This window comes from Schistocerca nitens, chromosome 6 (assembly GCF_023898315.1).
Source record: "Schistocerca nitens isolate TAMUIC-IGC-003100 chromosome 6, iqSchNite1.1, whole genome shotgun sequence".
Lineage (NCBI taxonomy): Eukaryota > Metazoa > Arthropoda > Insecta > Orthoptera > Acrididae > Schistocerca > Schistocerca nitens.
This window is the reverse complement of record NC_064619.1, coordinates 454,113,293-454,126,586: the sequence shown is the minus strand read 5'-3', so window position 1 is coordinate 454,126,586 and position 13,294 is coordinate 454,113,293. Positions and strand designations below refer to the sequence as shown.

The following is a 13,294-nucleotide window of genomic DNA, read 5'->3' as shown; positions in this document are numbered from 1 at the left end:
ATCTCTTGCGAGCTTTTGTCCTCCAGCTGTAATACATTAAATCTGTTTTGTACCTCTACAGCATAGTCGGAGGGTATAGAGTTAAGGTCGTATCTGCAAGTTGGGATACTTTTTGCTACATTCTGAAGTTGCAGCCAAAATTTTGCAATCAGGAGCTCATGATCTGATCTGCAGTCAGCCCCAGGTCTTGTTGTAGCTGACTGAACCACGCTCTTCCACCTCTGATTACAAAGTATGTAATCAATTTGGTTCCGGTGGTGGCCATCTGGCGAAGTCCAGTTATATAGGCGTCGCTTTGGTAGTTGAAACAGTGTATTAGTAATTATCAATGAATTTTCTTGGCAGAATTCTAGGAGTCTCTGTCCAGCTTCATTTGTTGTACCAAGACCATATTTCCCTGTATATATATAATATAATATAATATGTGATAATATATATAGAGGGAAACATTCCACGTGGGAAAAATATATCTAAAAACACAGATGATGTGACTTACCGGACGAAAGTGCTGGCAGGTCGATAGACACACAAACAAACACAAACATACACACGAAATTCAAGCTTTTGCAACAAACTGTTGCCTCATCAGGAAAGAGGGAAGGAGAGGGAAAGACGAAAGGATGTGGGTTTTAAGGGAGAGGGTAAGGAGTCATTCCAATCCCGGGAGCGGAAAGACTTACCTTAGGGGGAAAAAAGGACAGGTATACACTCGCACACACACACATATCCATCCGCACATACACAGACACAAGCAGACATTTGTAAAGGCAAAGAGTTTCGTGTGTATGTTTGTGTTTGTTTGTGTGTCTATCGACCTGCCAGCACTTTCGTTCGGTAAGTCACATCATCTGTGTTTTTAGATATATAATATAATAAAACCAATACGTAAATCATACAGTACCTACAAAGCATATCGTAAAAAAAAAAATCTTGTAGAAGTGTATAAACACTTATTAGATAAAAATCAGTGTAGTTTTCAAATGTTAAACAACTCCTCTAAAAGATACTTGTAATTTTAAATGAAATGAAAACAAAGGTACAATCTGGTTTTCAGATAACTAGGTAGATTGCAATTATTTGCATGACTTATTTGTGCTTTATAGTCAATGAATTTAAATCTGTACTTCCAAGGACGCGGATCCAAGATGTATTTAACTCATCATGTAAATGTAAACAAGTGCACAAATGTACACTGTTATGAAATTCAACATCTAACAAGCGTCAATGGGGGGTTTTATGTGTATGGACACCCCTAGTTACACAAGGTGCTTTTTAGCTATATTGCTTTTGTTTCTGACAAACCAGATTTTTAAAATTTTTAACAAACCTATGTGTAATGTGCCACATGCTGTCCATTATAATGTCGACATGGCATGTGTGATAGTTGTAAGGGAATAGGACATATAACAACAAGTTTTTTAAAGGTATCTATGAAAACATAAGCTTTCTATTTTCTCATTTGTATTGGTAAATATAAATAATGATTGTACATGTACTCTATGTAAATGCGTCACTTTACATATCGGAGGGTGACAGTCTTAACTATTGAAACTGATCATCAGGAATTAATAGTATTGAATCCAATCTTGGCTATAAAATTTTCTTCATATCTTAAGTTCACAGCAAAAATATAGACAGGCATACAATTTAAGGCAGGTAAGGAGCTGCTAGATAGTTTTAGAAAACTCAGCTTCTGTTTCAGTCTTTCATTCACACGTTGAGTGTACCAAGAAAAGTGTGTGTGCTGTTAAACAGGAAACTGAGAGTCTTTGTGGACACCTCATTGTAAAACTTGTCCTGTGTTCCATGATATACAGAGTTACTCAACCCTGCCTATTGAGGGAGTCCAAAGCTAAGCAGCTCCAAATGTGTGTAGGTTTCAGTAGTTATGCAGAGCTGAAGAGGCTTGAAGTGGATAAACTAGCATTGAGAGCTGCATCTGACTAGCCTTTCGACTGAAGATCACAACAACAACAACAATCCTTGACCAGTGTCAGCTTGTGTGCCCTCTGTAATGACATTGTCAATATGGCATTAATTCCTGATCTTTTTTCCTTCCTTTATTCCTCTTTCAACTGTCGTTAAGTAGGTGCACTTCTTCTGTTTTAGTATAAGTATGACAATTAATTAACTGGAGGTTGGTGCGTTGGCAGTCTGGTTGAAGCCAAATGCCATAGACAATTTACTATTATTCACATTTTTTTAAAATAGTTTTCTTAAAGGATTGTATTAGCTTGCACTATCATCTTTCTTCTTTAAGAATAGGTGTGCATTTATAAAAAATCACTCTAATAGGAACTGTAATTTTTTAAGGACATTGTTTTCACATATTTTAGCTTTCAATTGTATCACATTTTTCATTGTTCTTAAGGAAGAGCAGGGCTTGTGTACTAGATTTTTCACAGTACATTTCTTATTTTCTCTCTGCTGTTCACATGAATGATTGAATTGTCCACTCGAACAATTTTGTAAATGACATTTTTGTTGAAAGGGAGTTAAGAGTCAGAATAGTGCTGTATCTGTGGTCCTGCATGTACAGATTAAATTTTTCTGCATTACGTAACTTTTGGCACCACTGTCAAACCACAAAATTCTTTGTTGTGGCAAGCAACATTATAAGTGAAGGCATCACGAGTAACACAGCAAATTCTGTGGTAACAAGCAGAGCACAGAAGTAAATTTAGCATTCATGTCTTGAAGGACAATAAACACAAGTTATTAAGACATTGTGGAGAAATAGGTCCTGTTTCTGGAAAACTGTCACCTGAGATGTTGAGTGGAACAGTAAAATAAGTTTCTCATAATTCAAATAGCATTGTAATGTAGTAGAGTATCACATAGTCGTAAGTGGAATTTTTTGAACATAATTCCAGTTTTTAACACAGTTTTCATTTAACACGTTTTGAGAGAGATGTTCAAAATTATTAGGAATTGAATTTCATTCTTTTCTAGGAAATAGTTTGCTACTGTTTGTTTTCATGCAAAGATTTATTGATGAATGATAAGGTGATTTTATGCATTTTATTGTGATGAGCAGACATAATGCAGGGCTGTCTAGTACAGTGATTTGGCTGATATGAAGAGATGAACAACAGAAGAAAGTAAGACTTGTCACCATTGTTCATTTCAGTATCATTTGCCATTAGAAATCAGCAAGGTACGCTTTTGTCAAAGGATACTATGGAACGATTTGCACATTATGTCTCACAGAGTACAAATTTTGATTAACAAATTAAAGAATAATCTGACCCTCAAAGTCAAAAGGAAAGCATTCTAACAGTCATCATAAAATCTGGATCATGACAGAGACAAACTGAATTGTTTTCAAAGGAAGAAAGGCATAAAAATGATGGTTGCTATTTAAGTACAGATTTGAGGATGCACAAAATGCATGTCCTTAGCACCCTACCCGTATAGAGAGATTTTCAGAAGTGATTTTAAATTAAAATTTGGTGTGCCAAGTCGAATGCATGTTCATATTGTGACAGCTTCTTGTGCTGTCGGTCAGTGAACATTCTTCTGACAGAATTTCAAAAAAACTGAAACAGAAAGCACAATTCTCTATTCTAGGTATAAAGCGGCGTACAAAATACTTGGTACAAATACTAAAAAAAATTAAAACAACAGGTAATACTGTGACTTTGTGCATCATTCTTCAACAGATAATCTTCTGTTGTCATGTGAATCTTTCTTCTGTATATTATCAACAGCAGTACTCTTGTTACAAGCCCAGATTGCTGCTCACCATTAAGATGACAGGTTGAGTTGCAGACAGGCACAATGAAAAGACTGTTACATATTACCTTTCGACCATAGCCTTCTTCAGAAAAGAGAAGCCTTCACACATTCGCACAAGCAAGCACACCCCACACACACGACTGCTACCACTGTCCACTCCAGCCAGACAGGAGCTGCAGTCTGCAGGGTGGTTAGGAAGGTTAAGGGATAGCAGCATGCGGATGGAGGAAGAGGACTCAGTGCTGGTTGTCGGAGCATGCAGAGTCTGGAGGTGGCTGGACAGGGGTGACAGGTGCAGTGTCAATAGGCTGTGGAGCTGGAAGAGGAGGGGGAAACACAGGGAACATAAAGAAGACCAGCAGAGAAGGTGAAAAGACCAGTAGATGTGCTGGCGGGAGCAGCACACCGTGAACGTGAGGGGAGGAGAATTGTGAGGAAGTGAAAGGACAGAGGGAGCAGAAAAGTTGGGTGGAGGGTTTGGAAAAAGTAGGTTACCATAGGTTGAGGCTGGGATGAATTTAGGAGTGCAGTTCAGCAAAACCGGTGGTGGAGGGGAGGATTCAGATGGCCCAGGTTGTGAAGCAGGCATTGAAATCAAGTATGGTACATACAGCTGCATGTTGTGCCATGAGGTGGTCCACTTTAGATTAGATTAGATTAGATTTTACTTTCATTCCAATTGATCCATAGTGAGGAGGTCCTCCAGGATGTAGAACGTGTCAGGAAAACAACAATACAAGACAAATATTTACAACTCAAACAAATAAGCTAATGTACCATTCCACAGGTCCCAAATGGAATGATCGTCATTTTTTAATGAACACTATATGAAAGAAGAGTCATTTTACAAATACTAATCCACTGAATTTAAAATGAAAAAGTTTTTTTTATTTATTTATAAGGTTATAACGTGTAATGCAACTACTACAATACTTATTTACAATGAACACATTACTGTACTGAAATTGTGCAGAAGCTATATTATATATATACACACACACAAATCAGTTGGTTCTACTGAGAAATTCATCAATGGAGTAGGAGGAGTTGGCCACCAATAAATCCTTTAGGCTTCTCTTAAACTGAATTTCATTGGTTGTTAAGCTTTTTATGGCTGCTGGCAAGTTATTGAAAATGTGTGTTCCTGAATAATGCACACCTTTTTGTACAAGACTAAGTGACTTTAAATCCTTGTGAAGATTATTCTTATTTCTAGTATTGATCCCATGAATTGAGCTATTGGTTTGAAAAAGTGATATATTTTTAATGACAAATTTCATTAAGGAATAAATATATTGGGAAGCAGTAGTTAGTATCCCTAGTTCCAAAACAGGCTTCTGCAGGATGTTCTTGAGTTCACACCACATATAACTCTTACAGCATGTTTTTGTGCCCAGAAAACTTTAGCTTGGCTTGATGAGTTACCCCAAAAAATAATCCCATATGACATTATGGAATGAAAGTAAGCATAGCATGCCAGCTTTTTCATTTTTATATCCCCTATATCTGACACAATTCATATTGCAAATAGAGATTTGTTAAGATGCTTCAGCAGTTCTGTGGTGTGTTTTTCCCAGTTGAATTTATTATCAAGCTGTAATCCCAAGAATTTAACACTGTCCACTTCTCCTATCTGCTTGTCGTCATATGTTAGGCATATACTCGTGGGACACCCCTTCCAAGTTCTGAACTGCATGTAGTGTGTTTTTTCAAAGTTTAGTGACAAGGAATTGGCTAGGAACCACTAATTAATGTCGACAAATATTTTATTAGCTGAACTTCCTAAGACTACACTTGATTTGCTATTTATTGCAATGTTTGTATCATCGGCAAACAAAATGAACTTGGCATCTGGTAATGTTACTGATGAAAGGTCATTGATATACACAAGAAAAAGTAAGGGCCCTAAAATGGAACCTTGTGGGACCCCACATGTAATTACTTCCCAGTTTGCTCTTGGCCACAGTGGTGGCCATTCATCCACAACAATGATTACAGCAGAACTGGTATATAACATGGTTGCTTTCACAGGTGGCCCAGCCTCTTATGATGGGGTAGGATAAGTCTGTGACAGGACTGGAATAGTAATTGTAGTGTGAGTGGATTGGGCAGGTCTTGCACCTGGGTCTTCTCCGGGGAAATGATCCATGTGACAAGGGGTTGGGATTGAGAGTGACATAGGGATGGACAAGGATGTTGTGGATGTTGGGTGGGTGATGGAACACGACTTTAGGATGGGTGGGAAGGATCTTGGATATGATGTCCCTTTTTCAGGGCATGATGATATATAATCAAAGCCCTGAGAAGGATGTGGTTCAGTTGTTCCAATATGAAGTGGTACTGGATTATGAAGGCAGCACTCCTTTGTAGCTGGTTCCGGGAGGTGTTGGGGGCATGTGGGGATATGGCATGAGAGATTTGTTTGTGGACTAGGTCAGGGGGATAGTGTCTGTCTGTGAAGGCCTTTGTGGAAACTTAAGAGTACTGGGCAAAGGAGTTCCCGTCACTGCAGATATGCCATCCCCAGGTGGCCAGGCTATATGGGAGGGATTTTTTGGTGTGGAGGGGGTAACAGCTGTCAAAATGCTGGTACTGTTGGTGGTTGGTGGGTTTAATGTGGACAGAGATGTGGATGGAGCCATCAGAGAGGAGGAAGTCAACATCCAAGTGAGGCAGGGTTGAAGAGGCCCAAGTGAAGTGTATAGGAGTGAAGGTGTTGAACTTGCAGAGGAATGAGGATAGTGTGCCCTGGCCCTGGGTCCAGATCATGAAGATGTCATCGATGAACCTGAACCAGACCAGATATTTGGGTTTTGGGAGGCTAAGAGTGGTGCTCACGGTTGTGGTTTTGTTTTGTTTTTATGCCTTCCCTTCAGACGAGTGGTAGTTGTGTATGGGGCTATAGTTAATAAAGTGTATGAGGAAAGAGATTGTGGGTTTGGAGTCTGAAGGATGTTGGGAGAGGTAGTGTTCAATAGTGGTAGGACTATGGACGATGCTGATGTATAGGGAAGTTGCATCAATAGTGACGAGTAGAAATCCAGGAGGTTAAGGGGATGAGGATGGTGGAAAGTCGATAAATGTCTTTGATATGGGAGGCTCTATTTTGGGCAATAGGTTAGAACTGTTGGTCAGTGAGAGGCAAAATTCTTTCTGTGGGAGCACAATAACCGACTATAATGGGCCATCCATGATTGTTGGGTTTATGAATTTTGGGGAGCATGTAGAGGGTGTGTGTTTGGGATGTTATAGAAGTCCTATGACACATTGCACACCCACCAACAAATTTCTTGTGTGGAAGTTGAAGCCAGATGATTTCTGGGATCTTAGTGCATTCTTCCAAGAGTTGCAGAAAAGCTTATACAAAATAATTGAATATGTCTGGTTACAAATTTCATCTGAGGACCCTAAAAAGAGAAATTCATAACATCCTACAGTTGTGGGTTTGTCGAAACATTGCAAAGGTATTGAGAGCTGCTGGGAGAATAAATTTACCACCCCCTAATATTTCAGTTTTCCCTGTCATGTATGATAAACTTTTGCCAATCAAAAATACCATGAAGGTAGACTTTCCTAATTCATTAGCATTTCCCATCTGAAAACAGTTTTTCTGTCAGCGCCTACCAAGTGAATGGTGTATTTGCACATCTGTCAGACAAAAACTACTGATTGAGGACTGAAAATGTGATGCTGAATGTGCGTATTTAGTGAGATTTCAACAGCAGTGGTGCTGAATTTTTCAATACCTCCTGCTGCTGCTTGTGCAATTTGTAATGCAAATAAACATTGTGTGTTTTGTTGCATTTTCTCGAAACTAGCTTTCAGTTACTGCAATGAGTAAGACAGAAGAACCAGTGTGTTTCAGCAGTACAAAATTGCAACAGCACAAATACAATATTTTTCATCCAGAAAATTAAAATAGATATAGATTTTGAAAGATAATGTAAGGAATTGTGTAACAACTACTACAAAAATATGCAGAAAGATGTATTACCTTATATATACTGCTTGCATCAAGGAAGCCCAAATAGGAAATCATAAAACAGTTTTTTGTTGTGCTGTACAATTTACTGTTTGTTAATTACAACATTGTTCAGGTGAACCATACAGTTGTTGTGTTACGAAAGGTGGCCATTTTAGTGTACAAGATCGTCAAGTTCCAAGCAGTTATTCAACAGTTCTTTGACTTCTAAGTTTAACAAACAGTGTGTGTGATCAATATTGCTTGAATTTCACTATTTTATGCTTTTTTTACACATAGATGAAACCAAATAAGATGTATAGAAACACTGTAGCTGTGACTCCATGAAACAACCTTCAAGATTACTAGCACGCACACAGTCTGCGTAACAGTGGTACAGTCCATAAGATGCTGATACACGTGACAAACAAAAGTATCAAATAAAGGAATTCTGCTACCCATATCCATTAACAGTCCAGTTATGACAAGCCAAGAGACCACACAAGCAGCATAAGAATGTAACAGGCAATGGAAACAAAAGCTGCAGAAATAAGTAACATGCTATTACACCCTTAGGGTTTTTAGTTTAAAAATAGTAACTGTATTTAGTATGTCCATCAACCTCAGCCTCAATATGTTAAAAATGATGGTGATTCCAGTATTCACAAATGCATTAAAAACTAAAAATATAAACCTTGTCCACGGGTCCTGGTGGGCCCATCACTACCAACCAACTGCCTTTTTGACCTCTGTCAGTGATATCATTGGATGCGGTGTGGGGGCATGGGGTCATCACACAGCTTTCGTGCCGTTTAGTCAGTTTTCATGAGCTGATCTTAAATACTGTGCTCATTAAAGTAACAAATCACAATTTGTTATTGGCTGCCTATTTAATAGAGAATGCCTTGTTTATGTCATTATTAATAACATCTAATCGTACTTTTCTGCCTTATTGAGCATTATTGTTGTTAATTTCTTTAATTTTTATCTCTGGAACTGCTACATGATTATAAGTATTAACATACAAGAACATCCAGCAAAAGTATTTCCTTTTTTTCTTTCAGGATCATCCAATTTCTGTTTGGTTTGCGGTCATGGTGGTCACATGGATCACATGAAACTGTGGTTTGAATCACATAGTGTTTGTCCAACAGGCTGTGGCTGCTCCTGCCTGGCTGAAAGTGCATCTATTTTAGATACGTAACAGTGGGTAACTTGGACACATTGAAAGTTATCAGTATTCATTAGGCTGTTTGACAACTGAAACCAAATATCTTAGTACCTGCTGTTCCACAGTCCTTCATATGATAAGGAAGGAAAGTGAGCTTCATTTTTGAAAATATGTTTACTGTAAATTTTATCACTTCTATGTATGTTGTTGCCTTCCTTCACACAGTAATGAAAGAAAGTGAGCTTCATTTGTTAAATTCTGTTTCTCTGTGCATCTTGTAATTTATATGTAAGGTCTTTTGTAAATTTTTCCTTGTACATAATATTTTTAATTTTCATTGGCAGGAGCTTTCCTCTCCTTATTTTGAGTGAAAGAACTGTAAATAAAGTATGTAAATGTTTGCACATGGAATCTCTCATGCTCTATATTGTGACTTAATTGTGACTTCTTTTGTGTAACCTACTCGAAGACTGCCTGTTATATAACTCAATTAAAGTGTCTGAAAATTGTAATAGAGAGTTTTCTGAATGCTGTTCCAAAATGTGCTACCCACATTAGACATTTTGTGCAAGCAAGAAATGATAAATGGCTTTGCTTTGAGACAGTGATAAATAACCTTCCCTTCTGTTCTTGCACAGTGACTCCTGGCTTTAAAGAGAAGCACACCATCTTGCCTTCCTCCCACAAGTTACCAGTTTTGTGGGGAAAAGTATAGACCAATATTGTGGAAGCCTTTATTCACTACTTTGTATGTGATTTCTTACCAGAACTCACCTCTTTTCAAAAACTATTTGTACTCTACAGTTATTTAAAAGGAACTTAATTAGCATGAGATCAAGAAAACAAGACAGCAAATCTTTTCTGTTTTAAGTGATTGTGTCCCGTTACTGAATACTTTTAGTTGACAACTTTATCATCACTTTACTGAATGTAATGTAAACTGCAGTAGTAGACAAAAAGAGCCTTTGTTGTTTGACTGTACGTTATCATTGGTAAGTCAGTGCAATCATCACAGCCGTCGAGTTCTTTCGGAAATAATTTAAGGTGGGCTAAAACATGAGTCTATCTCTGTGAAAGGCCAATGCCAGACTCAGATTTATCTAAAAATGTAAAGTTGTGTGCATTCCAGTAAATTATAAAACAGCATTGTTATTACAATTAGCAGAGTGTTAACTGATTTTAGTCCATGCCTACGAGGTTGTAGAGTGTACGACCAGAAAATTGTTATACGAATATAAGAGAGCGATTTAAATGTAAACATAAATAAAATAAAGTACATTCTAACTGGAGGAACAAATGAATATTTAGTGTTGGAAGAAGGGATGGGTATAGTAACAGCTAGTGATGGACCTAAATACCAAGGGATGAAAATTCCAAATGATTGAAAACAAGACAAAGCAAGTATTGGAATCCCCTGGGATAAGCACAGAAGAATTGCTACTAAAACAAGAATATTTAAAATAGTAGTTGAGAGTGTTACTACATATGATTCAGAAGCTTGCACAATAAAATTGCAATTAAATTCATAATAGTTAGCTGCAGAAGTCAATTTCTTGGGATGTTTTTTGATGATACGAAGAAAAGAGAGAGAGAGAAGAAATGAAGTAATCAGAGACAGAAATTCAATTAATGACTTTATTCAACAGCAGCAACAACACCGGTTTGGTCATGTCAAAAGGATGCAAGAAAAAAGGCTTCCGCAATGTATGATGGTCTGAATAGCAAACTGAAGAAGAAATAAATTGTCAGCCACCTAATACTTGGACAGAGATGGTTCAGTCATTAATGAGAAAGAAGAATATTCCTGAAGAGTTAAAGAGGGTTAGAGAGGAGTGGAGAAATGGAAATATTAGAACTCGACAATCACAGGTTACATTACAAAATTTTGTTCCTGCTAATGTTTGGTAGAACAGTATCCCTTGTAGTTTTTGTTTTACTGTACTTTTATTTTCTTATTACTTAAAAAATGGTGCAATGGCATTACACTGGGCAGTGGGTGGGGGTTGGGGGGTCAAATCCTGATCCAGCCATCCAAATTTATGTTTTCTGCTGTGTCAGTAAATTCCAGAAATGGCTGCTTTGAAAATGGACCGACTTCATTCCCCATTCCAATCAGGCAGCTTATGTTGACTGTCGATATAGTTGTAAGTGAAATATTTGGTTTCCATCTGTAATGGTTTTGTCAATGATAGTATGCCAGACCATGCTCTTTCCTTCCTGTTCATTTTCATATTACCTTGGTTTTATGTACTGCCTCACTGTCTAGAATAACAACATTACAAACAACAACATTATTGAATCACTCAGGTGTGTACAGAATCAAAGACTCTGCAGATAGATTAGGACGAAAAATATTTTTGACACTATCAAAGGTAACAGTAATTATTTTCTTTTCTCCCTTAGAATTACTTAGTTGAGTTGTCCTTTGCATCCTCTGTGCAGAATTTCTACATCTATGAAGTACATGTGCTGGAATTTTACATGTTTGTTTTTATTAAGTACAGGTACATCAGGTAAGTGAATCACATCATTTTAATTATTATTGTGTTGCTATTCTGATCTGGATTTTATGTGGCAGTGTAGTCTTTAATGAATCAGTAGAAATTGCTGTTTTATATTTTTGTTGTTCTAATGCCACCAAATTGAACAAATGTGTTTCCCCACAGTTTGTTGTACATAGTAAAAGGTTAGTCAGGTCAAGACCAGAAAACAATTTAACAGTATTACCTCCATTTTGAAAAGTCTCATTTGTGAAACAAGCATAATGTACTGTGGGAAGCTGTGGCTTGTGACAACAATTGAAAGTGTATGTTGAAATAGATGGCTGGAACTCCATCGAAAGCCGCATTAAGTGATATCTTTTATTTATTGGTGGTGACTAGTGTCGGACGTTATGTCCATTTTCAAACCATCTCTGTTTGTAAGTAATTAAAATAAAGTCAAACAAGCATGCAGCAGTCCAGTGTGGCAATACAAATAGTTCAACACACAATAAATCAAGTAGCTGTACAATACAAGTAGTTCTCTGTGTACTGTTCAGCATAGTTGGTTTATTGTGTATTTAATGTCTTAAATCAGTCACCACCAATAAATAAATGGTACTTTTTTATGCAAGTTTTGACAGAATTCCAACCATTTATATCAAAAAGGGAAAGCTGCTGACATATTTCACCTACAGCATGTTGGAGGTCTGTTAAAATTGTATACGGTGTTGGTCTACTGGCCTAACTTTGCCGATATTTATGTTTTCTCTTAGTTTTTCTGACAGTTCCTTGTTTTCTTACCATTTTTGAAGTATAGTTTCAAATCCTGGAAATAAAATCAGTTTATTTGGTTACGTGCGTATTAGCGAATTATAATGTGGTAGGTCTACCAATGGTGGAAGGATATAATACATGAAAGGAACATTTGGCGTTAATTCAAATCAAAAGTTTTTTATCATTTTAATATTCATTTATTAACTGTCAATCAGCAAAGGTTATAAGGCATCTGTTACATATTTCTAAAGTTTAAATACTGTAAGCACTGATTGCTCTGGTGTTGGAAGGTGAGGAAGTTGAGTGCACACCAGAGGATATGGACTTTGATACACACTAGGGGTCTCTGTACCCCGGCACGCACTTGCACCGCAGGCCTCACCATGCGAGTCCACCACTCTCCGTACCATGTGATGTCCACGGCCAATCGCATTTCCCACAGTCGTGTATTTAGATGGCTGTGCAGTGGTCCCCAGCAGTCTGGTACTCCCCATAGTTCGCTTGTGCTTCTCAGCCGCACTGCGTTCCAGTTCCCTGTGCTGGAATACATACTGTCATTGTTTGGAGTGTTCCTGCGTTGTTGTTGTCTCACCATGTTTATCACCTCATTTCTTGCTTGCTTGCCTCGTGTTGTGTACTGGTCGGTCATAGTGTCTGTCGTCCCCTATTTGTTCGCCTGTCCTGTCTGTTCATTGTTAGCGATATTTCCAGCAGCTCCCTTGCCCGTCAGCTTTGTGTCTCCATTCTCTGCCATGCACCGCTCACCGGTCACTCACGACTGTAACATTGGCGATGAGGTAAAAGGTTTGGTAGCATGAAGGCTAAGTTGGTCTATCTCCTGGAGCAGCTCATGCAGCAGCAGCGCCAGTTAGATGCCTTACAGCAATCTTTGCAGTTGCTGACAGACAAAAGTCACTGCACGGGATACCCTGTGACACCAGTTCCCTGGTGTCCCAGTTTCTGACACTTCCCCACATCCACTGTCGTTTCTGCCCTTCAACGACACTAAGGAAGACTGGGAAACATACTTGCATCGCCTGAAACAACATTTCTCAGCATTTCAGGTGACAGATGACTCCCTACAGTGGTCGTTATTCTTGTCCTGGGCATCACCAGACATGTTCTTTCTGCTCCACAAGTTGGCACCGTTGCCAGAGTCCGTGGCTC

At 38.2% G+C, this 13,294-nt stretch overlaps 1 protein-coding gene across 3 annotated transcripts in view; it reads left to right on the top strand.

The window, feature by feature from the left end:
• The window catches only part of LOC126262522 (GATOR complex protein WDR59), a 299,723-nt gene extending 290,373 nt beyond the window's left edge, over nucleotides 1–9,350 (top strand). For 2 of the 3 annotated variants that reach the window (XM_049959194.1, XM_049959192.1), the window contains exon 22: nucleotides 8,764–9,350. In XM_049959194.1, the coding sequence (XP_049815151.1) occupies nucleotides 8,764–8,903 (140 nt within the window). In that variant the 3' untranslated portion in view covers nucleotides 8,904–9,350. The remainder of the gene's footprint in view (nucleotides 1–8,763) is intronic. The other variant, XM_049959195.1, reaches the window with a different exon arrangement.
• Nucleotides 9,351–13,294: the final 3,944 nt, after the last annotated feature.